The sequence below is a fragment of the Mobula birostris genome, chromosome 30 (assembly GCF_030028105.1).
Source record: "Mobula birostris isolate sMobBir1 chromosome 30, sMobBir1.hap1, whole genome shotgun sequence".
Lineage (NCBI taxonomy): Eukaryota > Metazoa > Chordata > Chondrichthyes > Myliobatiformes > Myliobatidae > Mobula > Mobula birostris.
This window is the reverse complement of record NC_092399.1, coordinates 3,292,067-3,317,982: the sequence shown is the minus strand read 5'-3', so window position 1 is coordinate 3,317,982 and position 25,916 is coordinate 3,292,067. Positions and strand designations below refer to the sequence as shown.

The following is a 25,916-nucleotide window of genomic DNA, read 5'->3' as shown; positions in this document are numbered from 1 at the left end:
TTAATTTCTGTATTTGCGCTGTTTGTCTTCTTTAACATATAGGTTAGTTTTCAGTCTTGGGGGGTTGTTTTTCATTAATTCTGCTGTGTTTATTTGTTCTACAATGAATGCCTGCAAGAAAATGAATCCCAGGGTAGATTATTAATTTACTTTGAACATTGAACATTGAAGATTATCCAGCTAGATGCCAGTGGGCCAAAGGTTACAGACAAATCAAGAAGGTCAAGGAGGGGGAAGATGATCCTTCTTGTTATAATATTAATGTCATTAGTGACTTTGATATGAGGTGTTTCAATACTATGGAAGTCAATGTTTTGAGAATGGATTTTTATGAGAGTTAGACATAGATTTGGGACACCATAACATGATCAATGAGAAGAAAGAAGGATTGGAGATAGGATTTTTACTAAAGTATGAATGTAAGGGCTGGGTTCGGGCACCAAACCCATACACTTTCCACTGGCACTTGGTTAATTTTCTGAATCCCAATTATTCACTTTTTCTGCAATCCCTTCTTACATCTCCTTTATAGTCCACGTTCTATCAACCTCAGATCAAGGGTTGCATTGTGTTCTTTGAAATGGATGTTTGTAGTTGAAAACCCACCAAAGAAAATTGAAAATGTAAGGAATATTCTTGGTCTAACTGCAGTGGTAAAGGCATAAACACAGGAGACTCTGCAAGTGCTGAAAATCCAGTGTAACACACACACAAAATGCTGGATGAACTCAAGAAGTGGAGATCAGCGGTTCCCAACCCTCTTTATGCCATGGACCCATGGAGAGCTATGGTCCTGGTCTAGATTGATGGGAGTAGACAGTTTAAATGGGTCAGCATGAACCAAATGGGCCAAAGGGCCTGTTTCTGACTCTGTGATTCTTTGACTTGTTATCTGAGGGATCCATGGACCCCAAGCTGGAGAGGAATAAACAGATGACATCTTGGGCAGAGGCCCTTTGTCAGGACTCTTCACAATGAATTCAGGCAATGAATTCCACAAATTCACCATGTCAGACTAAAGAAATTACTCTTTATCTATATTCTACAGGGATGCCCTTGTACTGAGAGGCTGTGCCTCTGGTCCTTGAATCAAGTGAAAACCTTCACCCCAGGCTGAACAAAATGTAGTCCAAGCAATAGAGTACTTTTAGAAAGCAGCCCATGTTTTAAGAAAAGAACCAGACAGGGGTAAACAACTCAGTGACTCTTACCTACTCCACTATTCAATAAGTTTATGGTTGATCATTTACTTTTGCATCAAGTTTGAAAGTTCTAAGTAAATTTATTATATATAATACCTTGAGACTTATTTTCTTGCAGGCTTTCACAGAACAACAGAGAAATACAATAGAATAGTCATAGTCATAGTCATACTTTATTGATCCCGGGGGAAATTTATCAATCAATGATAAATTATGCACAACCAAAGACTGACAAACAATCGATATCCAAAATGAAGACAAACTGTGCTAATAAAAATACATGTATAAATAATACTGAGAACATGAGTTGTAGAGTCCATAAGAGTAAGGAGATAGGTTCAGTGTTGAGGTGAGTGAAGTTGTCCACTCTGGTTCAGGAGCCTGAATAACTGTTCCTGAACCTGGTGATGTAGGGTCTACAGCTCCTGTACCTCCTGCCTGATGGCAGCAGTAGGAAAAGCCTGTAGGATGGGGGTCCGTGATGATAGATGCTGCTTTCTTGTGGCAGTGCTCCTTGTAGATGTGCTGAACAGTAGGGTGGTCTTTTCCTATGATGAACTGGGCTGTACCTACTACTCTTCGTAGGCTTTTCCACTCTTGGGCATTGGTGTTTCCATAGCAGGCTATGATGCAACCAGACCATTGTGTACCTGTAGAAGTCTGTCAAAGTTTCAGGTGACATGCAATCTGTACAAACATCTAAGAAAGTAAAGGCACTGTTACGCCTTCTTTGTGATGGCACGTATGTGCTGATCCCAGGACAGGGGTGATTGGTCCAGTGCTCTTCCCCGCACTAAAGCCAATCCCCTTTGATTTCCTTTATATCTCAATATCCTTCTGTGAGAGAATTTGAATACGTGTAAAGGTGACTTACTAAAATTATGTAGGGTAACGGTCAAACCAAACCTGGAGCACTGTGCACAGTTTAGGTCTCCCTACACTGGGGTTATTCTTGTTTTTGAGAAAGAGTGGCAGATCGTTTCCTGGAAGAGTGGGTAAGCCACGAGTCAGAATCAGAATCAGGTTTATTATCACTGAGAGGTAATTTGAAATCTGTTGTTTTGCAGCAGCAGTACAGTGCAAAGACATAAAAGTCTTACAAATTACAAATAGGCCGCACAAATAGAAGGAATAACATGCTATCAATTTTGTGACAGCCCGGGGATGGAGGTGAGGTAATGGGGATAATCTCCTTCTATTTATTAGATGTTCGCAGTAGCGTGCATCTCAAATAGCCTCTGACAACCAAGTTCAACTCCTGGTGTTCACATGTGGCCTAGCTACCAAGCTCAGTGGAATCATTTCTACTGATAGGAAAAGGGGCAAAGGCAGCTTACTGGCGCTTAAAGCCATTCGCTTCAGGTAGATGGGTCTTATCTGCCATGGTTGGCATCTCAACTAGGAGAAGGACTAAACCCTGAAGAAAAATCCAGAGCTGGAGTCCCTAAGGTAGTCCTACGTCGAGTTCAGTGCTGACTGTCAACTCCTGCGACGCCACGGTTGCCAAGCTGTATCAGTCTCTACCGTTCCTTTGGGTTCATCAGCTGTGTGGGGAAGGAGTGCCTGCTTGCTCGCCATATCGTACTGTCCTGGCTTGTGTATCGACTTTGCAACACCCATGGTCAACCCCACCAACTGAGGCCAAGAACAAGGTTGGGTAGGTCAGGCCCCTATCATCTTGTTTGGAATAATGAGGGTTAACCTATCAAAATGCACAAAATTCTTCAAGGAACAATGGAGCAGAGGCAGGCAGGACATTCCCCTGACTAAGGAGCCTGGAACTATAGCACCATTATCTCAAAATAATGTGTGGGCTGCTTCAGATTGACAGCAGAAGAAATTCCTTCATTCACAGGGCGATGATCGTTTGAAATTCTCTGCTGGAGAACTGAGTTCAGAATGAAGACTGACAAGTTCCTGAAAATTGGAAGCATCAACAGGAATGAAGATAGGGTTGGAAATTGGTGTTTGAGTTAGAAGATCAGTTATCATTTTGTTAACTGGCAGAAGATCTAATCACTTCCTCCTGCTCCTTGCATTATATCAATCTATCAAACCCTGTCTTAAATATACCAGTTACTGAGCCTCTGCAGCCTTCTTGAGTAGAGAATTCCAGAGATTCCTGGCCCTAAGGGTGAAGAAAAATGGTCCATAAGACTACGAGATATAGAAGCTGAACTAGGCCATTTGGTCTATCAAGTCTGCCCTGCCATTTCATCATGGTCTCTCAGCCCCGGTCTCCAGCCTCCTCCCCAAAACCCTTCATGCTCTGCTCTACTCCTAATTTAGAGATTTGAAACAAATCATCCACGTTCCTCACAGCGCCTTCCCCCCAAAAAAACTTCCATTAGTGCAGCAGCCAATTTGCACACTGAAATCATGCAGAAGGAGGTGCCATGGCAACGTAGTGGTTAGTGTAGCACTATTACATCCCAGAACGTCAGAGTGTGGTGTTCAATCCCGGAGTCCTCTGTAAGGAGTCTGTACGTCCTCCCCATGGACTGCGTGAGTTTCCCAAGGGTGCTCCACCTTCCTTCCACAGTCCAAGGACCTACCTGTTAGTAGGTTCATCGGTAATTGCTAATTGTCTTGTGAATAGGTTAGGGTTAAATTGGTGGGTTGCTGGTGGCAGAAGTTCTGTGCTGTATCTCTAAATAAATAAACAAACAAGCAAACAGATGGTTAGATAGGCAAATAAATAATTTAAAATCCCACAAAGAGTGATATGTTCATGAACAGATAATGTCATGCTGCTGGGTTGCTTAAAGGATAATTATCAGTCAGATCAATGAGGCAACTCCCTATTTGACACAACCTTTGACTATATTTTATCTCAATCTTGCACTGGTGTAACAATTTATTTTATTGCTTATTTTACACTGTAAGGTATGTATAACTTTTGTTAGTTTGAGATTATGTTAACTTGAGTCTCGTAATGCACTGTACTGTTGTTGCGAAAACTTCGTTTCCTTGACTTATGACATAAATAAAATTTGAAATTCATTGGTCCTGTGAGATCTTCCTGCTGTCACGAAAGGCAAGAGACATTTGTCTTAAATATTTCATCTTAACATAACTGCTGTCTTACACCCACTATTAAAATGTGAATCTGCCTTCTAATGTTGTTGCATTTCCCGAGGCCCTGGCTCAGGCTGCCTTGCCGTGCCTTCCTTTCCTTCCTGTGTGTCCATGGCCAGTGACAGTAAGAATTGAGAGACATTTGGCACCAGAGGGTGGCATTTAACACAATTGAAGCAGGCTGAATGGAAGATTAATTAGGCTGAACGAGATGTCATCTATTAATAAAAAAAGAGAGATCTGCAGATTCCCCCTTTGTAGACAATCAATTAAAAACAGGAAAGAAAAACATTCATAAAACATTGCCTGAGAGCCCCGCCCCTGAAAACACCGATCGCTTTTCCCCCTTGCTTTGCAACATAGCTGGAATCACGTGGTACAAAGGAAACCGGGCGGGGCCTCCCGCTGAACCCCGCCCCCCCCCCCCCGAACTCGAGTGGTAATCCGATTGGTGGGATCACACAAGAGCCAGATTTGTAATTGGGCGTTGTAGGCCTTTGATTGACAAGCCGAGGGGTTGATTGACAGTCTGCCGCCGGGACGCGGAGCGTGTTGTGTCGGGTGGGCGCCGCGGTGCCAAGCGGAGAACGGTGGCAGAATAGCGAGCGATCGGCGGCTTTCCCCACGATTGTGTCCGTCACGCCCTCAACAGTAAATACAGCATTCAATTTCAAACAATCGTTAGGAAAAATGTTTGCTATTCAAAAGTTTAAATCTAAAAGGCCTGTTTAAGTGTCTATTATATGTGTGGCGAATTATTAACTATCGCATGGTTGCATCTGTGGCTCTGGCGTCTGGAGTTAACTGATTTCTTTCGCAAAATGCAGGTGGATGTATTTCGAATATCTTCGGTGCGGCATTGGGTACAGGCGATGGTCAAACCCAACTCTGCCTCTGCGAAGTGATCGGGCTTCTGTGAAATCGGTTCGTGTCTGGCTGGGCAAGTGATGCCTATTCATTCCTGCCCGCTGGCTGTCGGAGGGGAGCGGTAAATTGTGGGGAGACTGTTTTCTTCGGCGAAGTGGTGAGTATGAGGGAGAATCCGTCCTCCTGCGCCGACGTGTCGGGGGTTCCGGTGTCCGTCCTCGCGGAATGACCCAGAATTTCCAGAGTTATGTTCAGTTTAATTCTTGGGTTTCTTGCTGCAGCTTGTTCAAAGAAAATGAATGTTCCTCCTCTTCCCCCCCCCCACCCCTAATCCCCAATTTTCATACTCTATACATTTAATTCGACTGGTTTGGGCGCTTGGAAATCCGTCATTAACCGATGGAGCTCCAATGGGGCCAGGAATTGAGAAAAGATTTTTGTTTTCACCAGCTTGTTCGCAGAGGCGCTTTGCTGCCAACGATGGCTTTTTTTTTAGGCGGGGTCGCTTTTGAGTCAACAGATGTGCAGGCCGAAATTGGTAGTTTTTTTTGTGCGCTCCTCGGCAGGGAAGGCATTTAGGGAGTTCACTGACTACTTTTGGGAAGCGCGAGTCCGCGATGTGGAATGGCAGCCTGTTGCTGTCTGAGCGACCGTCGCTCGGCCTGTCTGTGTGGAGTGTGCTGGCCGCTCTGGCTTCACCCCCATCCAGAGAAGGTTAATTACATAGTGCAAATGACCTCTAGTGCAGTGAGGAATCTCCGATTGGTACGTGCTAGAGAAGCAATGGCTTGGATGAAGAGGTGGGAGTGACGAGGGACAGAATGGTGATGCATGCCGTCCGGGAGAGCAGCGTCCATCATCAAGGAACCCCCAGCACCAGCGGCTCCCAACTTTTTTTTAATGCCATAGACCCCTACCATTAACCGAGGGGTCCGTGGCCCCCCCGGTTGTGAGCCCCTGCACCTTCCAGGCCGCGCTGTCTTCTCGCTGCTGCCACCGGAAAGAAGGTACAGGAGCCTCAGGACTCACACCAGGAATAGTTATTGACACTCAACCATCAGGCTCTTGAACCAGAGGGGATAATTTCACTCATCTTAACTTGCCCCATCGCTGAAATGTTCCCTCTGGGCTCAGTTTAATCTCATGTTCTTGATAGTTATTGCTTATCATTATTATTTCTTTTTTCTCTTTTTGTATTTAAACAGCTTGTTGCCTTTTGCACATTGGTTGTTTGTCCTGTCATCTTTCAGTGATTCCATTGTTTCTTGTTTTTTTCTGTGAATGCTCACAAGAAAACGAATCTCTGGGTTGTATATGGTGACATGTATGTACTTTGATAAATTTAATTTGAATATTGGACTTCCATTGCAGTTCCACAAAAATAGAATTTTTGTGATTGCATTTTTCTAGAATCATACATTGCTTTAAACACACACATGAAGTGGCTCGGCAACTGTCTTTTCTCACATTGAAAAGAGATCCAGTCTGTACTGCTGAGCATCTCTCATTTCAGCTTTGTAAACAGTCATCTCTGGACCCTTTCCTTTGTTTCTATGTTCTTTCTATAAGATATGACTGGAATAGTACATGGCAGTCTTCAGTGTGGTCTAGTGAAGTTCAATGCATATTCAGCAAACATTTATCTACTTTTCAGTTCATCTAGAAAAAGAAAACTGTCTAGTTTGCTTCTATACAGATGACACAATCTGTGACACAATCTTCAGTGTTTGCTGTTAAAGGTTTTCTAAAGTCCCTAGTTTCCCTCTCCATTCACATCTCCAGGTTTCAAATTATAAATAACCTTATACTTCTCATTAAAATGTATTCTTTGCATTTGTCTATATTGAACAAGTAATTGACTATTCTGTAAATTTATCAATGTCTTGTACTTTCTCCTTGCTTTCCAAATCGCAATTACACTTGTACATACTCATCATGCATTCATTCTTATTCTCTCTCTGTATACACACACACACACACACACACACACACACCACAAACACACACACACACACACACACACACACACACCACACACACACCACAAACACACACACACACACACACACACCACAAACACACACACACACACACCACAAACACACACACCACAAACACATACACACACACACACACACACACACACCACACACACACACACACCACACACACACACACACACACACACACACCACAAACACACATATATATCTCCCTCTAACTCTGTCTGTGTGTGTCTCTCTCTCATTCCTAATGAGTGTGAGCCAATTGTGAACAATGCAGGGTCTCGGCCCGAAACGTCGACTGTACCTCTTCCTAGAGATGCTGCCTGGCCTGCTGCGTTCACCAGCAACTTTTGTGAATGTTGTGGATCACCATCTTTCACCATGGATAGCTACCCTTTACAACTATTTTCCTCTGTTTTCTTTCTCCAAGCAGCTAATGTAACAATATATTCTGTTCTTTTTTTCCTCTGACATCATTCTCAGATATGTGTTAATCTATTTTGAGGTACCTTATGGAAGGTTTAATAAGTCTACATAAATTACACCATCTTCATTACCACTGTGTAATTCAAAAATTCAATAATGTTGGTCAAGAAAGATACTCCCTTTACGATCTAAGCTGACATTTCATACAATGTTTTTTTTTCTTTCTAAATATTCTTCCCTCCTTAAGTGAAGAATCCATTAATTTTCCCACCATCAGTTTTAGGATGACTACTCTGGGCCTGTTCAATCCCTCTTCTTATACATAGGTATTAAAATTCAAAGTACATATATTGTATGTCACCAAATGTAACCCTGAAATTCATTTTCTTGCAGGCATACTCAATAAATCTATAGAATAATAAACATAATAGAATCAATGAAAGACTGCACCAACTTGGGTGTTCAGTGTGCAGAAGACAACAAAGTGTGCAAATACAAAAAGAAATTAATAATAATAAATTAGTAAGCAATAAGTATCAAGAACATGAGATGAAGAGCCCTTGAAACTGAGTCCGTGGGTTGTCGGAACGTTTCAGTGATGGGGAAAGAAAAGTTAGGTGAAACTGGCCAAGCTGGTGCTGGTGAACCTCAGCAAAACGCTACAGGCTATGTACAATATTAACAAAGTTATCCATTAGTTCTCTAGCACATCCCTTTTTTTTCTAATGATTTATTACGTTTAAACAAGAATGACAACACAAGGTTGTTTGAGCGGAGAATAAGTAACAGATTGAGCTGATTAGGTGGAGTGACCTGTTTCAGTGCTGGATATCCTATGCAGTGCCTAAATCAACTGAAAGTAGGACAAATACAAGACAACCATTCAGTGATATTGACCCCAGAACTCTGAGAAAAGCTCCCTTTCACTTTGTAAATAATGATATTGAATCTAAAGGCCACACAGGGAGAAAGAAATGTAAGGATGAGAATATTTCTTTTATTTTTGCACTATTTATTTAATTTAAATGTTATATATATTTCAGTGTAATGTGATGCCCTTTGGGGAGTTAAACCAGGACAAAACTTGCATGCCCTAGAATGCGAAGGCGGTGTTTCGTGAAACTGGCGACACAGGCAGGCAAAATGATGAAGCAGGTTAATGGCATGCATGCCTTCTTCAGACCGGGCAATGACTACAGGAGATGTTGCAGCTCTACAGGACGTTAGTGAGACCACGCCTGGTTTGCTGTGTACAATTCTGGTCTTTATACTGCAGGTAGAATGTGATCAAGCTAGAGAGGGGATGGAAAAGATTCAGAAAGATATTGCAGAGACTGGAGGCTTGAGTGATGAAGAAAGACTGGATAGAAGGGATTGTTTTCCTTGGAGTGAAGACAGATGAAGGGTGACCAGTGAGTGTATAGCAGTTTATAAAATCAAAGGTCACTGTCTTTTTACTGGAGTAGGAGAGCTAAAACTAGAGGGCACAGGTTTAGAGTGAGAGGAGAAAGGTTTAAAGGGAACTTGAGAGTATGGTGGGTTTATGGAAGGAGCTGCAGAGGAAGTGGTAGAGGCAGATGACATGAAAACATTTAAAAGACATTTGGACAGTAGGAAAGATTTACAGCAGGGGTTCCCAATCTTTTTCATGCGATGGACCAACACAATTAAGCAAGGAGTCCATGGACCTCAGGCTGGGAACCCCTGGTCTAGATGAATGTGGATCCCACTAAACCTTCAAATGTGACTAGGTCAGGAAGGCATCCTGTTTGGAATGGACAAGTTTGGCTAAAGGTTTCTGTGCTGAACAGCTCTATAATTCTATAGCTGAGTAACCTGAGTGGAATTCCCTTTCCCTTGATTATTTATACTTAATAAATATGGTTTCTCATTTAAGAAGTGGGTGGATGATTCAAGGAGTTTGGAATTCCTGCTGACTCTTGGAATTTAGTGGCTTTGCATTTGAGATCTTAATTCTAGTGGTGATCTCACCTGGTTTGCCCTTGACCCTTTGAAGAACAATCCAATTGAACCACTTTCCTGAGATTTACCTTTAAGCTTTAAAATTATTTGCATTTGTACAATTTTCTTTTAAATTTCTTCCTAAACCTGCTGCCACCAGATTTTCTGGCAGTGCATGCTGAATTATTGCATCTCTTTGCATTTTCTTAACACAACTAAAATCTCTCCATCTTTCTTTTAGCTAATAATCTGATGGTGATTTGGTGCTGTTTCTTGTTTCTTGTTCTTTTCTCAACCTCCCACAATATTTCAATGTCTGTTAACTCGACATCTCATGATTTTCAATTTTAAAGAGAACAATCTTTTCCATTTCTTCACATAAGTGAAGCCCCTTATCCCTGATTTTCTGAAATAGGCATATTGGCGTTATGGTAGATTCTTAATCTCATCTGTGATGGTTTATGGTGTAACATCACAATCAGGTTTTATATTGCTGACATATGTCATGAAATTTGTTGTTTTTGTGGCGGCTGTACAGTGCAATACATACAGGAAAAACTATAAATTGCAATAATAAATATATCTTAAAATATATTAGTAGCTCAAAAGATAGTGAGGTAGTGTTCATGGGTTCAGTATCCATTTGGAAATCTGACATTGGAGGTGAAGAAGCTGTTCCTAAAATGTTGAGTGTGTGTCTTCAGGCTCCTGTACCTCCTCCTTGATGGCAGCAATGAGAAGAGAGCATGTCCTGGATGATAGGGTCCTTAATGATGGTTGCTGCCTTTTCGAGGCGTTGCTTCTTGAAGATCAGAATCAGGTTTAATATCACTGGTGTATGCCGTGAAATCTGCGGTTATGCAGTAGCAGTATATTGCATTACATAACAAAAACTGTGAATTACAGTGTGTGTACATATAAATAAATAAGTAGTGAGGTCGTGTTCATGGATTCAATGTCCATTCAGAAATCTGATGACGGGGAAAAAGCTGTTCCTGGTTTGTTGAATGTCCTCTGTGCTGGGGAGACTAGTGCCAGTGATGGAGCTGGTTGTGTTTACAACCCTCTGTGGCTATTTTTCCATCTGGCGTCTCTTCATCTGCTAAGTGGGAAAGTATTGATGAGGAAATCTAACAGAGTCTGATCATTTATTGCAGGGGGAGCTGAAAGCAAAACTAGGCAGGTTGTTTATATAGGACATTGGTGACATTGCATCTGGAATGCTGAGTACAGTATTAGTTTTAAGGAAGGATGTTAATGGCTGGAAGCAGTTCAAATGTTTCCTTGACTCAATTCCTGGAAAGGCTGTGGTTGTCTCAGGAGGAAAGGTTGGGACACGATAGGACACACTTGTCTTTGTTGAGAGTAATGAAAAGCAAACGTTCCTTAGAGAATTTAGTACTGGTGTCACTTTCAAAATAAGGCTTCATGTGTATAAGACCAAAGAAGCAAATATTTTTCTCTGAAGGTTATGAATCTTAGCAATTTCATTGCTCGAAGGGTGACCTTGAAACTTACTAAGGGCAACGTTAACAGCTTGGGAAATAAAGGGGTGAAGCGTTATCAGGGATTGACTGTCGTGTCAGGAGCAGTCAATCAGTGATGATGCCATTAATTGGTGGAAAAGGTTTGAGGGTCCAAGTGACCTGCCCCTCCTAACTTGTAGGTTCATAATTTTCCAAGACCTCTTTCAGAGTCGATGCCTCCAGAAGACATGGTACATCATTAAAGACCCCTCACACCCTCTCCAGGAACTGTTTGTTCTTCTGCCATCAGGCAAACATTACAAGAGCATCAAAACTAAAACCACAAGGCTACTAAACAGCTTCCTCCCACAGGCAGTCAGACTGCTAAATAGCTGCTCTACCTGACTCTGCTTTGGGCACTTTTAACTTGCACTGGACACTTACAACTTGATTTTAAATGACATGTGGCTGTTGTGTTTTACTATTTATTGTTATGTTTATTATTTAGTGTTGCATTTGTTATGTTATGATTGCACTGCTCCTGGGAAACGCTGTCTCATTCTGCCCTGCAGAGCCGATGTACCGTTAGAATGACAATAAAGTTTTTTGAATCTTGAATCTTGAATCTTTTCCCAGATCAACAAATTCCTGTGTACTTATGATCTATGTAATCTTGCTGATATCATCTCTGTGACCTATCTTGTGCTCTACGTAATCTTGCTGATATCATCTCTGTGACCTTATCTTGTGCATGTTTATTCGGTTTCTAATATACCGAACATGCAATATAAATGTTGTGACCATACTTATCTCAGTGATAAAGCATTGCTTGGGAGGGTTTTTTTAAGATGGGAACTCCTTCATGCTCATTTGAGGGGTGGTGTTACAGGGAGGGGAGAATTTGGGCTGAAAAATGGCAGATGGAGTTTAATACAGACAAGTGTGAGGTATTGCACGTTGGAAGGACAAACCAAGGTAGAACATACAGGGACAAACAACAGGAATTCTGCAGATGCTGGAAATTCAAGCAACACACATCAAAGTTGCTGGTGAACGCAGCAGGCCAGGCAGCATCTGTAGGAAGAGGTGCAGTCGACGTTTCAGGCCGAGACCCTTCGTCAGGGGTCTCGGCCTGAAACGTCGACTGCACCTCTTCCTACAGATGCTGCCTGGCCTGCTGCGTTCACCAGCAACTTTGATGTGTAGAACATACAGGGTTAATGGTAAGGCACTGAGGAGTGCAGTAGAACAGAGGGATCTGGGAATACAGATACAAAGTTTCCTAAAAGTGGCGTCACAGGTAGATAGGGTCGTAAAGAGAGCTTTTGGTACATTTGGCCTTTATCAATCAAAGTATTGAGTATAAGAGCTGGAATGTTATGATGAGGTTGTATAAGGCATTGGTGAGGCTGAATCTGGAGTATTGTGTTCAGTTTTGGTCACCAAATTACAGGAAGGATATAGATAAGGTTGAAAGAGTGCAGAGAAGGTTTACAAGGATGTTGCCGGGACTTGAGAAACTGGGTTACAGAGAAAGGTTGAATAGGTTTGGACTTTATTCCCTGGAGCGTAGAAGAATGAGGGGAGATTTGATAGAGGTATATAAAATTATGATGGGTATAGATAGAGTGAATGCAAGCAGGCTTTTTCCACTGAGGCAAGGAGAGAAGAAAACCAGAGGACATGGGTTAAGGGTGAGGGGGGAAAAGTTTAAAGGGAACATTGGGGGGGGCGCTTCTTCACACAGAGAGTGGTGGGAGTATGGAATGAGCTGCCAGACGAGGTGGTAAATGCGGGTTCTTTTTTAACATTTAAGAATAAATTGGACAGATACATGGATGGGAGGTGTATGGAGGGATATGGTCCATGTGCAGGTCAATGGGACTAGGCAGAAAATGGTTTGGCACAGCCAAGAAGGGCCAAAAGGCCTGTTTCTGTGCTGTAGTTTTTCTATGGTTTCTGTGTTATAGAACAGGAGCAAGCAGCCCCTTTAGTGAAGAGACAAATCCTTTGTAACTCTGTCCAAGAATGCCAATACTTATATTTGTGCATTAATGTATCTCCCTTTAAGCATCCTGTGCTAGCATTTCTGGTTTATGATTTTATTGTTTGTTTTGTTGTTCATCCCCGCGCTTTGTGGTGCATCGGGTGGCAACCTTGCTGTTTCTTTAGCATTTGTCTAATTTTTACAAAGCCGAGTTGCTATCTGAACGCCAAGCCCAACACGAATGGGGAGCGTGCGAGGAGCTGGCCAAATTCGAACCCAGGACCACTGGCCTCGAAGTCCAGTGCAGATGCCATTGCATGGCTTTATAGGATACGGAAAGATGTTCACTGACGTTTTGCTTAACAAATTCATAAAGAATCTAATCTCTCGTGAGAAGAGTATCTTTCACTTACTGTATTTTACCGTGGATTTGGAGATTTAGTGAATAGTTAGAAATTCTAGTTGTTTCTGTTCACTGGGTGTTACATTGGCCAGTGCGGAGTGTCATTTGCTGGAAATCTCACAAAAGTGACTTGCAACCAGGATCAGTATTAAACATGCACGAGCACCGGGAGAGCCACACTCTTCTTGCTCTTTCAGCAGGGATAGCAATTACTGGAGTAACCCATCTCAAATTTTTTTCCCCCACCTCTCTATTCCATCATACATCTACCCTTCTTGACTCACCACCCACCCCAGTTCATTCTGAGGCTCACCACAAGAGTCATTGCATTGAGAAGATCACTTTCCTTAACCAGTAGGTTGAAGGCTTCGTAGGAAAATGGAGGTTATGGGCTGTATCAGAATCAGTTTTATTAGCACTGAGATGTGCCATGAAAGTTGTTGTTTTTGTCTCAGCAGTACAGTACATGACATAGAAACATTAGTATAAGTTACAATAAGAAAGTAAATTAATAAATAGTGCCAAAGAGGAATAGGGAGGTGGTGATCATGAGTTCATGGACTGTCAGGTGCAATGTCAAAGGCTAACATTGCATTTGCCTTCCTCACTACTGACTCAACCTGCAAATTAACCTTTCGGGAATAGTGTCATAGCTGCAGAAGAGGTGGACATCATGGAGGGATTGTCTACGGAGTCTCTGTGGGTGGAGGTTAGGAACAGGAAGGGGTCAATAACTTTACTGGGTGTTTTTTAAAGGCCGCCCAATAGTAACAGGGATATCGAGGAGCAGATAGGGAAACAGATCCTAGAAAGGTGTAATAATAGCAGAGTTGTCGTGATGGGAAATTTTAATTTCCCAAATATCGATTGGCATCTCCCTGGAGCAAGGGGTTTAGATGGGGTGGAGTTTATTAGATGTGTTCAGGAAGGTTTCTTGACATAATATGTTGATAAGCCTACAAGAGGAGAGACTGTACTTGATTTGGTATTGGGAAATGAACCTGGTCAGGAGTCAGATCTCACAGTGGGAGAGCATTTTAGAGATAGTGACCATAATTTGATCTCCTTTACAATAGCATTGGAGAGAGATAGGAACAGACAAGTTAGAAAAGTGTTTAGTTGGAGTAAGGGGAATTTTGAGGCTATCAGGGAGGAAATTGGAAGCTTAAATTGGGAACAGATGTTCTCAGGGAAAAGTACAGAAGAAATGTGGCAAATGTTCAGGGGATATTTGTGTGGAGTTCTGCATAGGTACGTTCCAATGAGACAGGGAAGTTATGGTAGAGTACAGGAACTGTGGTGTACAAAGGCTGTAATAAATCAAGTCAAGAAGCAAAGAAAAGCTTACAAAAGGTTCAGAGAGTTGGGTAATGTTAGGGATCTAGAAGATTATAAGGCTAACAGGAAGGAGCTTAAAAAGGAAATGAGAAGAACCAGAAGGGGATGTGAGAAGGCCTTGGCGAGCAGGATTAAGGAAAACCCCAAGGCATTCTACAAATATGTGAAGAGCAAGAGGATAAGACGTGAAAGAACAGGACCTCTCAATTGTGACAGTGGGGAAGTGTGTATGGAACCGGAGGAAATAGCAGGGGTACTTAATGATTACTTTACTTCAGTATTCACTATGGACAAGGATCTTGGTGATTGTAGTGCTGACTTACAGCAGACCGAAAAGCTTGGGCATGTAGATATTAAGAAAGAGGATGCGCTGGAGCTTTTGGAAAGCATCAAGTTGGCTAAGTCACCAGGACCGGATGAGATGTACCCCAGACTACTGTGGGAGGTGAGGGAGGAGATTGCTAAGCCTCTGGCGATGATACTTGAATCATCAGTGGGGACAGAAGAGGTTCCGGAGGATTGGAGGGTTGTGGATGTTGTTCCTTTATTCAAGAAAGGGAGTAGAGCTAACCCAGGAAATTATAGACCAGTGAGTCTTACTTCAGTGGTTGGAAAGTTGATGAAGAAGATCCTGAGAGGCAGGATTTATGAACATTTGGAGAGGTATAATATGATTAGGAGTAGTCAGCATGGCTTTGTCAAGGGCAGATCGTGCCTTACGAGCCTGATTGAATTTTTTGTGGATGTGACTAAACACATTGATGAAGGAAGAGCAGTTGATGTAGTGTATATGGATTTCATCAAGGCATTTGATAAGGTACCCCATGCAAGGCTTATTGAGAAAGTAAGGAGGCATGGGATCCAAGGGGACATTGCTTTGTGGATCCAGAACTGGCTTGCCCACAGAAGGAGTGGTTGTAGATGGGTCATATTCTGCATGGAGGATGGTGACCGGTGATGTGCTTCAGGGATCTGTTCTGGGACCCTTACTCTTCATGATTATTTTAAATGACCTGGATGAGGAAGTGGAGGGATGGGTTAGTAGGTTTGCTGAGGAAACAAAGGTTGGGTGTGTTGTGGATAGTGTGGAGAGCTGTCAGAGGTTACAGCGGGACATTGATAGAATACAAAACTGGGCTGAGAAGTGGCAGATGGATTTCAACCCAGATGAGTGTGAAGTGGTTCATTTTGGTAGGTCAAATATGATGGCAGAATATAGTATTAATGGTAAGACTCTTGGCAGTGTGGAGGATCAGAGGGATCTTGGGGTCAGAGTCCATAGGACACTCAAAGCTGCTGCGCAGGTTGACGTTGACTCTGTGGTTAAGAAGGCGTACGGTGTATTGGCCTTCATTAATCGTGGAATTGAATTTAGGAGCCGAGAGGAAATGTTGCAGCTATATAGGACCCTGGTCAGACCCCACTTGGAGTACTGTGCTCAGTTCTGGTCACCTCACTACAGGAAGGATGTGGAAGCCATAGAAAGGGTAAAGAGGAGATTTACAAGGATGTTGCCTGGATTGGGGAGCATGAAAACAGGTTGAGTGAACTCGGCCTTTTCTCCTTGGAGTGACGAAGGATGAGAGGTGACCAGATAGAGGTGTATAAGATGATGAGAGGCATTGATCATGTGGATAGTCAGAGGCTTTTTCCCAGGGCTAAAATGGTTGCCACAAGAGGACACAGGTTTAAGGTGCTGGGGAGTAGGTACAGAGGAGATGTCAGGGGTAAGTTTTTTACGCAGAGAGTGGTGAGTGCGTGGAATGGGCTGCCGGCAACGGTGGTGGAGGCGGATACAATAGGGTCTTTTAAGAGACTTTTAGATAGGTACATGGAGCTTAGAAAAATAGGGGGCTATGGGGAAGTCTAGTAATTTCTAAGGAAGGGACATGTTCGGCACAGCTTTGTGGGCCAAAGGGCCTGTACTGTGCTGTAGGTTTTCTATGTTTCTAAGTAAAAGTAACAGATTACTCCTGAAAAAGCTATAACTGGGACAATGAAATGTGTGGCCTTGGTACAGCGTTTTGTAACCTGGTAGTGAGTTTGGGTGGTCCAAAAGCAGGAAGATAGTGACGTTGCAGCTATACAGGCTATCTGTGTGCTGGTGGATTGTTTTACAAGCAGTAGATTAAATGAAAGGTTTAGTCTTCATTTTAATAAACATTGGAGCTGAGAGTGTATGTGGCCCTTGGTAAAAGACAGTTATTTTCATGCTTGTCAGTATACTAAGCACTTAATTGCTGTAAACACAATCTTGTGACCATGGTAACAAAGATCATTTTTTTCTATGATAGATGCTGTACTGGGTGGGCTTTTACTAGACTATAGGAGACGATGGAAATACAACCAGAGCTTTCAAAAAAATGTATAAAAGCACAAAAGTCCTTGCATTCATATTGTGCTCACAGAATGACAGCGAGTTCTGGTTAATTGGGCCATCAATTAATCAATGCAGTCCTTATTTGAGCCACCTCTTGAAGAACAAAACAGAAAACAGGCAGGATTCCCTTCGTTTATTTATGACTCTATGTCGCTTAATTGGGACAAGCGACTATTGCCATGTAGTTTCTAACTAGCATGAGTCACGTGTACATGCATGGCTGTTAGACACTATATCATGTTTAGAGTGAACAGTTTGTAAAATAGTCAGTTGCATGTGTTTGTGTTCAAAAAACAGTGATTTTTGACACTGATGGTTGTCAAAAATAAGCAATAAGACATTTCAGAACTGTTTTGCTCACTGCAGTTTCAAGCAGTTGGGCTTGGAGATGCCAGAAACGGCCAGGAGTGAAAATGAAACAATTTCACTTTTTCAACAAGTTAAGAAATACGAATATTACATACATTTGCGTATAAAGATAATACATACCGATCGCCTTTATACTCAACTACAGAAGCCATGTCACCTGTCAAACCGGAGAGGGAAAGTTCTTCTCTTATTTTCTAATGAATTTTGAGTAGTATTTGTTTTTTTTTTGACATCAGAAAATACAGAATTTGCATACTTAAATAGATTATTTGTGTAATTGCATATCTACTTTGTCTAGTACAAGGGTTCCCAACCTGGGTTCCCCAGATCTCTCAGTTAATGGTAGGGGTCCAAAGCATAAAAAAGGTTGGGAACCCGTGGTTCGATACAAGCATAGAAATGCACATTGTCTTGCCTGGATTAGAGCAGTGGTCCCCAACCACCGGGCTGCGGACCGGTACCAGGCCGCAAAGCATGTGCTACCGGGCCGCAAGGAAACGTATGATTTGGCGATATGAAACGATATGAGTCAGCTGCACCTTTCCTCATTCCCTGTCACGCACTGTTGAACTTGAAATAACCTACCAAATCATACCAAATAACACATAAAACCTAAAATAACACTAACATATAGTAAAAGCAGGAATGATGTGATAAATACACAGTTTATATAAAGTAGAAATAATGTATGTACAGTGTAGTTTCACTTAACAGAATCGGGAAGATTAAGCCAAAACCGATTTGTAGAAAAAAAATCGGCATGCACATGTCATGTGTGCGCACGTCACGCATGCGCACACAGGTGCCCGCGCAAGGCTTCGTGGTCATGGTAGTCTTTCCCAGGGAAAACACAAGTGTCCCATATTTGACTGCTACTTTTGTCCCTTATTTGGGAGTGAGAAAGTTGGCAACCCTAACTGTAAAAGACATGTTGAGGTGAGTTTAACCCTACTTGAACAACCTCCCCCCCCCCCCAAAAGAGTTGAGGACCCCTGGATTAGAGAATATTACCTATAATGAGAAATTGAAATTTGTGTTGCCTGGATTAGAGAATATTACCTATAATGAGAAATTGGACGTTGTGTTGCCTGGATTAGAGAATATTACCTGTAATGAAAAATTGGAATTTGTGTTGCCTGGATTAGAGAATATTACCTATAATGAGAGATTGGAATTTGTGTTGCCTGGATTAGAGAATATTACCTATGATGAGAGATCGGAATTTGTGTTGCCTGGATTAGAGAATATTACCTATAATGAGGGATTGGAATTTGTGTTGCCTGGATTAGAGAATATTACCTATAATGAGAGATTGGACGAGACTGTTATAGAGTCGTAGAAAAATGCAGCACAGATGCAGGCCCTTCAGCCCATCTAGTCCGTGCTGAGCTAAGAGGTGATCAATGAAAACATGAGAAGAATAGATGGGGTCTTTGGTTTACTGAGGCAGCAAGAGATGTCGACTGGGAAGGCTGGTTTCTATTATGTGCTGAGCTGCTCACTGCTGTTTCTTTTGGTCAAGGGCAGAGCAGCTGCCATACCAAGTTGTAGTGCATCCAGATAGGATGCGTTGTGTTGAACCAATAAAAATTGGCAAGGGCGAAAGGGAATATGCCAAAGCCCTTTAGATGCCTGAGGAAGTAGAGGTGTTAGTTAGACATCTTGAGAGCGGTGTCAGTGAAGTTGGACCAGGACAAGCAGTTGGTGATGTTCTCTCTCAGGAACTTGTGTTGAGTTATCTTAGTCATGAAATGGCACTTGGAGTATTATATACAGTTTTGTATAATTCCAGTCGAGATGGCACCTGTGTACAAGGCTCCTTTGGTCGACATCTTCCAGATAGATCAGGAACCATCTTTTTAAATTCTTTTATGTCATTATTTGTTTCTTGGCTTGGACGTGATTCTGGAATTGTTGAAGGCTGTGTTTTGCTGTTTGGGGATAGTTTGGGTGCTTCAGCGCTCTGCAGTCTCCGAGAGGATTCCGGGAGGCAGAGGCAGCATAAGCAAACCTCGTAGGATGGCACACGTGCCGATGTTTGACCCTATTTTGCCGATTAAAGTGACACGGGCGATTGAAGCGTCAAGGCGAACACGGAAGTTTGGAGATTGTTTGGGTGTTCCAGCTCTCTGCCGTCTCTGAGAGGATTCCGGGAGGCAGTGTGCACAAACCTTGTGGTGGGCAGGTTGCAGGACCGGGCACAAGCGGATGTTTGGAGATTGCTTGGGTGTTCCAGCTCTCTGCCGTCTCTGAGAGGATTCCGGGAGGCAGTGTGCACAAACCTTGTGGTGGGCAGGTTGCAGGACCGGGCACAAGCGGATGTTTGGAGATTGCTTGGGTGTTCCAGCTCTCTGCTGTCTCTGAGAGGATTCCGGGAGGCAGTTGCACAAACCTCGTGGCGGGCAGGTTGCAGGACCGGGCACAAGCGGATGTTTGGCTCTTTCGCTGATTAAAGTGAGGAGGGAGATTGAAGCATCAGAGCAAGTGCAGAAGGTGAGCACTGACTGCCTGTCTTTCGATTGGTTGCTCTGTACCGGAGAGAGGAGCGCTTGCTGCCGGGCCTGGGTCCAGAGACTATTACCCACGTTTTAGAGATGTTATGTCAATCGATTAATCCTAACCAGTTTTTTGTCTGTTAGTAAACTTACAATATATTTTGCTTTTCTAAATCTGAGAAGGTGGGAGAAAGGGGTTGAGAGGGAAAATAAATCAGGCGTGATCGAATGGCGGAGCAGACTTGATGGGCGGAATGGCCTGTTTCTGCTTCTACGTCTCATATTCTTAAGCCTGTTTTTTTAAAAAGGTGGATTTTCCCCGAATCCATTTTAGTTGCATATTAAGTTACTTCATTTGTTTATTACAAGGGTACTGGCAGGGAAGGCTTAATAAGCCATTCTCTGTGAGGAAGGCGTGTTGTCACATGCAGATTATGCTGAATCATTCCAAGAGAAGTGTTTGACAATTCCACCTTAGAAAGCTGTGACCGGATTAAATGGCTTCATCAGGACCTCTATTTAATCAAACTAAAAAGAAACAGTGAAAAGACCTGTTTGTAGTGGCTATCATACTGTTAGCAATTTTAAAATGGTGATGTTCATCTGCCTCATGAGGTGAGTGCCGATGGTTACAGGCCACAGCCACGGGGCCAATTCAGCGCTGAAGCACCTTGATGAAAGGTAAACAAAAATGCAAGAAACATGAACTGCAGAGGCTGTGAAACTGAGTCCACAGCGGCAGAACCCGTTCAGCGCTGAGGTGAATGAAGCCCGTCCAGGAGCCCGGTGGCTGCGGGGCAACAGCTGCTCCTGATGGCGTGGAACTCAAGACTCGTGCCCTTCTGTCTGATGGTAGTAGCAAGAAGAAAGGGAGACCGATCAAACACAAGCAGACGGCGTTGAACACCTGCTCGCTTTCAGCTCTTGTCCGCTGCTGTAGTGTACTGCTGTTAGTGGTATCTTGCTGTTGTCACAACTAGGCCTGGGCAGTAAACGTGGCCCCTAACAGCAGTCCTCCATGCTATGAACCGGTAACAAAAATTCACTGCAGCAGTTTGTACATTTCAGTTTACGATGGCGTTACTGAAGATGGGCAACAACCTATTGGGGGTTCATAAAGCAAGAAGTGCAACTGAAAACTTTTTATAAAGACTTTTTCTGTGGGAAATTGTGTTAAGTGATCACTGCAAACAATGAAGGGGTGAGCGAAAGCGAGGCTGACTCGAGAGTCGAGGCATGCCAGTGTGATGCCGAGTCGGAGCAAGGCCAGGCATGTTCAAGGAGAAGTGGTCGGAGCGAGGTTGAGACACAGTGACAGGGCAAAGTGGAAAAAAGTAGGAGTGGAGGAGAGGTAGAATTGGGGCCTGTCCACCTAAGTTGAGAGCAAGGTTTGATCGATCAGAGCACCGGACCGACTTGGAAAAGTCGGATACGGGCCGGAACATGGCAGTGGGTCCAGGCCCGGAGCGTGTCCTATCCAGTGCGAGGAGCAACCGGATGTTTGGACCATTTAGAAGCCAGGCCAGAGGGATTGGAAAGGCAGAGTGTCGGGACCAGAGGCGAGGGCCCTGCTTATGGCTCAGTGACACTTACTCGGAACTCGGCGTCACTGAGGTTGTGGCCTGCTTTCGGCTTCGTGTCTATGGACTCACTTTCGTTCTGAATGCTGTTGCTCGCTTTTATTGTTTGCGCCATTTGAGTCTCTCTCCCCCCCCACACTGAGTGCTTGTCGGTCTTTTTGTTAATGGGTTCTTTCAGGTTTCTTGTTTTGTGACTGCCTGTAAGGAGACAAATCTCAAGGTTATATCATTTATACAAACTTTGATAATAAATGTACTTTGAATAAGTTGAACTTTTGAGCGTTGAACCTAGGAACCAAACCGTTAAACTGGACTGTGGGCAGTGTGATGCTGGGGGTTATCTATGTCTGTGGCATCTTGTGGTAGGTGTACTTCTTCAGCCTATGGTAAACTGTTCTTTAATTCTTCTTTCTGTTTTGTTCTGTAATTACAGGTATCAGTGTTAGTAAGGCCCCAGTGTTACCATGACGACCGTGGTGATGGAACAGATTGGTAGACTCTTCATCAACATTCAGCAGATCCGTCAGATCCCAAGCCTGGTGGAGCAGTCCATTCCCAGCCTGCCGTGCACCGTGAAGGATTGGGAGGTGCCGCGGATATTCCGGGAGCCGTACATCCACTCTGGCTACAGACCGGTGGAGCAGAGCTGGCGATACTACCTGTTCACCTTGTTCCTGCGGCACAATGAGTCCGTCAATGTCTGGTCCCACCTCTTCGCTGCGCTGATCATCCTCCTGAAGCTGCAGGAGTTCTCCCGGACGGTGGACTTCTGGTCGGACCGGCACGCGGTGCCACTGCTGATCCTCCTCCTCTCTGCCTTCTGCTACCTGACCTGCAGCTCCCTTGCCCACCTCCTGCATGCCCGTTCGGAGCTCGCCCATTATTCCTTTTTCTTTGTGGACTACATCGGTGTGGCGGTCTATCAGTATGGGAGTGCTTTGGTCCACTATTACTACTCCATTGAAGAGGAGTGGTACCACGTCATCAAAATGTTCTACCTCCCCATGGCCACCTTGTTGGCTTGGATGTCCTGTTTAGGATCCTGCTATGCAAAATCTAATGCCAAGTTGCTGCACCCTTGGTCACGCAAACTCTACCAGATAGTCCCAGCTGGGCTGGCCTACATGTTGGACATCAGCCCTGTGGTGCATCGGATATATAGCTGCTACTCGTCGAATTGCACTGACACTGCCATTTGGTACCACCAATGCCAGATCATCTGCTTCCTCGCAAGTGCTCACTTCTTCTCGTGTCCTCACCCAGAGAAGTGGCTCCCCGGAAAATGCGACATCTTCCTGCAGGGGCATCAGATTTTCCATGCCTTTATGGTCCTCTGCACCCTGGCCCAACTGGAAGCTATCCATCTGGATTACAAGCACCGGCAGCATTTCTATCAGACGTGGCATAGTGACTCCACCTGCTCTGTGCTGCTCTGTCTCGCGGTGATCGTTTCCTCCAGCGTTGTCACTGCCGTCTACATGAGGCACCTCATCAAAATCAAACTCGGCCTCAAGGAGAAGTGAAGATGGGTGCTTCTCAATCCAGCATCTCACCTATCGTGAATATACCATTCATTGTGGAGTGGCGGAAGGGTAGCGGAAAAACTGACTCTGGTTTCCAGCTGACAGTGGGCTCTGTGCCTGGGAGTTCGGTTCTTGGACTGAAATCAACAATGATTTCTACGGCATTTTCACATGAGACTGGCCGTGATTTTTGGCAAGCATCAAGGACGTGCAAGGATTTGTCAAATACTGTAATACTGAATGCCTTATATCTTTACATAGCACCTACCTTGTAATTGGTGAATTTGTTCAGTTGGCACCTGTTCAAGCAGAGCAGGGCCAAGCGTGGTCATGACTCCCTGCGGAGCAGAGTTGGCCAATGAGTAACTGCTAGCTTCTGGTATCTTTATTCTTTCCGGTTCTGATAAATTTGAAACAGTTACTCTGTTTCTCTTTGAACATGATTTGAGATTAGTGGAATTTATAATATCCAAAGTTTACATTGAATGCACTACACAATGACGTTGGTTGATGTTGAGAAAGTCATTGATCTAAATCAACATCAAAAGCCAATATCTGGGTGTGCAAGGATATGAAGTATATCAGTGTTATAGAGCTGTGGCTGACATGGAGATAATCAGTGTTGTCCACGTGTTAAAAGGTGTACTGCAGTAAAGAATTAATCTATCATATCTCCCAGACCAGAATGCTCTCAATTATCGGTTCCATTCCAGCCTTTTCTATTCACTCCCTGAACCACTGAATAGCTTTTGGCGATGTTCTATATACCTGTATTTCCTGATCAGTGCCATGATAGTGTAACGCTTAGCCCGATGCTATTCCAGCTCGGGGTGTTGGAGTTTGGAGTTCAATTCCACTGTCATCTGTAAGGAGTTTGTATGTCCTCCCCGTGGAATGCGTAGTTTTTCTCCAGGTTCGCTGGTTCCTGCCCATAGTCCAAAGACGTACCGGTTAGTAGGTTAATTGATCATTGTAGATTGTCCTGTGTTTAGGCTGGGATTAAGTTGGGGGTTGCTGGGCAGAGTGGCTTGAAGAGCCTATCTCTGAATAAATAAATGAAATCAGTAGAAGGAGACCATTTGGTTCAAGTCTACATTGGCACTCAGACTAATCCCAGCCACCACTGTTTTTCTCTGTTACTTATCCTGTCACGTTTCCTTCAGCTTCTCCCATCCCCTCCCCAATTTTATCATGTGTGTAAGAACTAGGGGCAGTTTGGCCAGGTAACCTACCAAATTGCACATTTCTTAGGATGAGGGAGGAATCAGGAGCATCTGAAGGAAACCCATGTGGTCACAGGGAAAATGTCAAATTCCACACAAAGTTCTCAGCGGAGCTGTCAGTCACCATGAGACTACAGGTTTGATCTGGCTTGTCTCAGCTCTCTGTGTATTCATTATCACAGGAGGTAGTTGGACGTTTTAAACAACTTCCCTGCCCTGTAAATAATGCCATAGGATATTTAACGTGCACCTGTGCAAACAATGTTGGTCATTGGATAGCTCTGATCCTGGCCGACACCTCTTCAGATAGTTGGTGCCTGCCCTTGCCAAACATTACACATTGGTATTACTAATGGTTGACTCTTCAGAACTATCGAGGCTGTCCAAATGTGAAAGAACATTTTCTGTCTCTGTAATGTTGTGCTCCTCAAGTTCAAAGTCAGTTTTGGAAAATTATGTATTTCGGTGGCATGCCAGGATTAAACACTTCCCGTGCAATTATGGTCACTTGGTGTTTTACCTCCTGCCAAGTCTGAACTGTGCCAGAAACCTTCCCTGTCGGCTCCATGTACAACAGTTGCTGCTTCTGTGGCTCGTGAAGAAAAGATTGGAGGTGCAAACGATTATAAAGTAGCAAAAATGGAAGCTTGTGTATGTCTGCTTTAGTGACGTGGGTTGAGAGCTGTCAGTCTGTTTCCCTTGAAATAAATGTCATTAAATTTTCTGTGTTCACCTGAGTTTACAGCACATCCAGAAAATGTGTGGTCTGGGGTATCACACAAATGTTTTTTTTAAAGTAATGGGCTGAAACAGGAGTGCATCCCGCTAAGCCATGAAGAACAACCACCCAAGAGCAGAAACCGCTCGCTGGATACAGCGCACATAATGTTCACTTGACCTCATTGTTCACAAAGAGTGAAAGGTTATGCTGAACAACTCCTCTGCTGTTTTTTTTCCCTTGTTGCACTGTTTTGCAATACTCCCGCTATGATATTGGAAAGGAAGATGATCTTTGTGGTTGCCCTCTATTTCCAACTGATGGGGAGAAGGGGTGAAGCTCTGGGTGTAATCGACTGAGGCAGCACTGTTTATGAAGCAAAACTTTCAGCCTTTCAACATGTGTACCCATGCAAATAAAATCATATCCAATGTTTACAAATCTTTTGTGAAGGTTTCCTGTGCTTCATTGAATGTGCATCACCACAACTAATTCCAATTCAAAAGCACCATGGCTTCCTACATGCTTCTGTCACCTTGGGTTTGGAGATCTCCTCGAGCAGCAGTGAATGCAGTTGTCCACAGCATATTGGCCATTGTATCTGTTGGTGACCCAAAATCATGGTTGCCCAGGTGGGGCCTTCAGTCCTTGAGGTTGTCTATGCAAATCAGGAAAATTGTGCAAGGAAACAAGATATCATATGGGGCTGAAAATCTCCCGTTTAAATTGGAACATGTTCTCCCTTGGGAAATGTTGGCCCTGACTTCAATATAGTCAGCTAAACTTTATACAGCTTGGTGTGACACTGGACCAACATACTGGAAAGTTAAAAGTATATTAAAATAACACTACCAATGGTTTACGTAGTACTAATTTCCCTATTTTCAGCATGT

General features: G+C 43.5%; 1 protein-coding gene across 1 annotated transcript; it reads left to right on the top strand.

Moving 5' to 3' along the window:
* Positions 1–4,794: 4,794 nt before the first annotated feature.
* Positions 4,795–25,464, top strand: paqr7b (progestin and adipoQ receptor family member VII, b). Its single transcript, XM_072247215.1, has 3 exons — positions 4,795–4,931; positions 5,108–5,304; positions 21,993–25,464. The coding sequence occupies exon 3, from the start codon at positions 22,024–22,026 to the stop codon at positions 23,080–23,082; it is 1,059 nt and encodes a 352-aa protein (XP_072103316.1). The 5' UTR covers positions 4,795–4,931; positions 5,108–5,304; positions 21,993–22,023; the 3' UTR covers positions 23,083–25,464.
* The last annotated feature ends 452 nt before the right edge of the window (positions 25,465–25,916 follow it).

What these genes read in the sequence shown, in the direction of transcription:
- paqr7b (XM_072247215.1), top strand. Translation starts at nt 22,024, where the DNA reads ATGACGACCGTGGTGATGGAACAGATTGGTAGACTCTTCATCAACATT.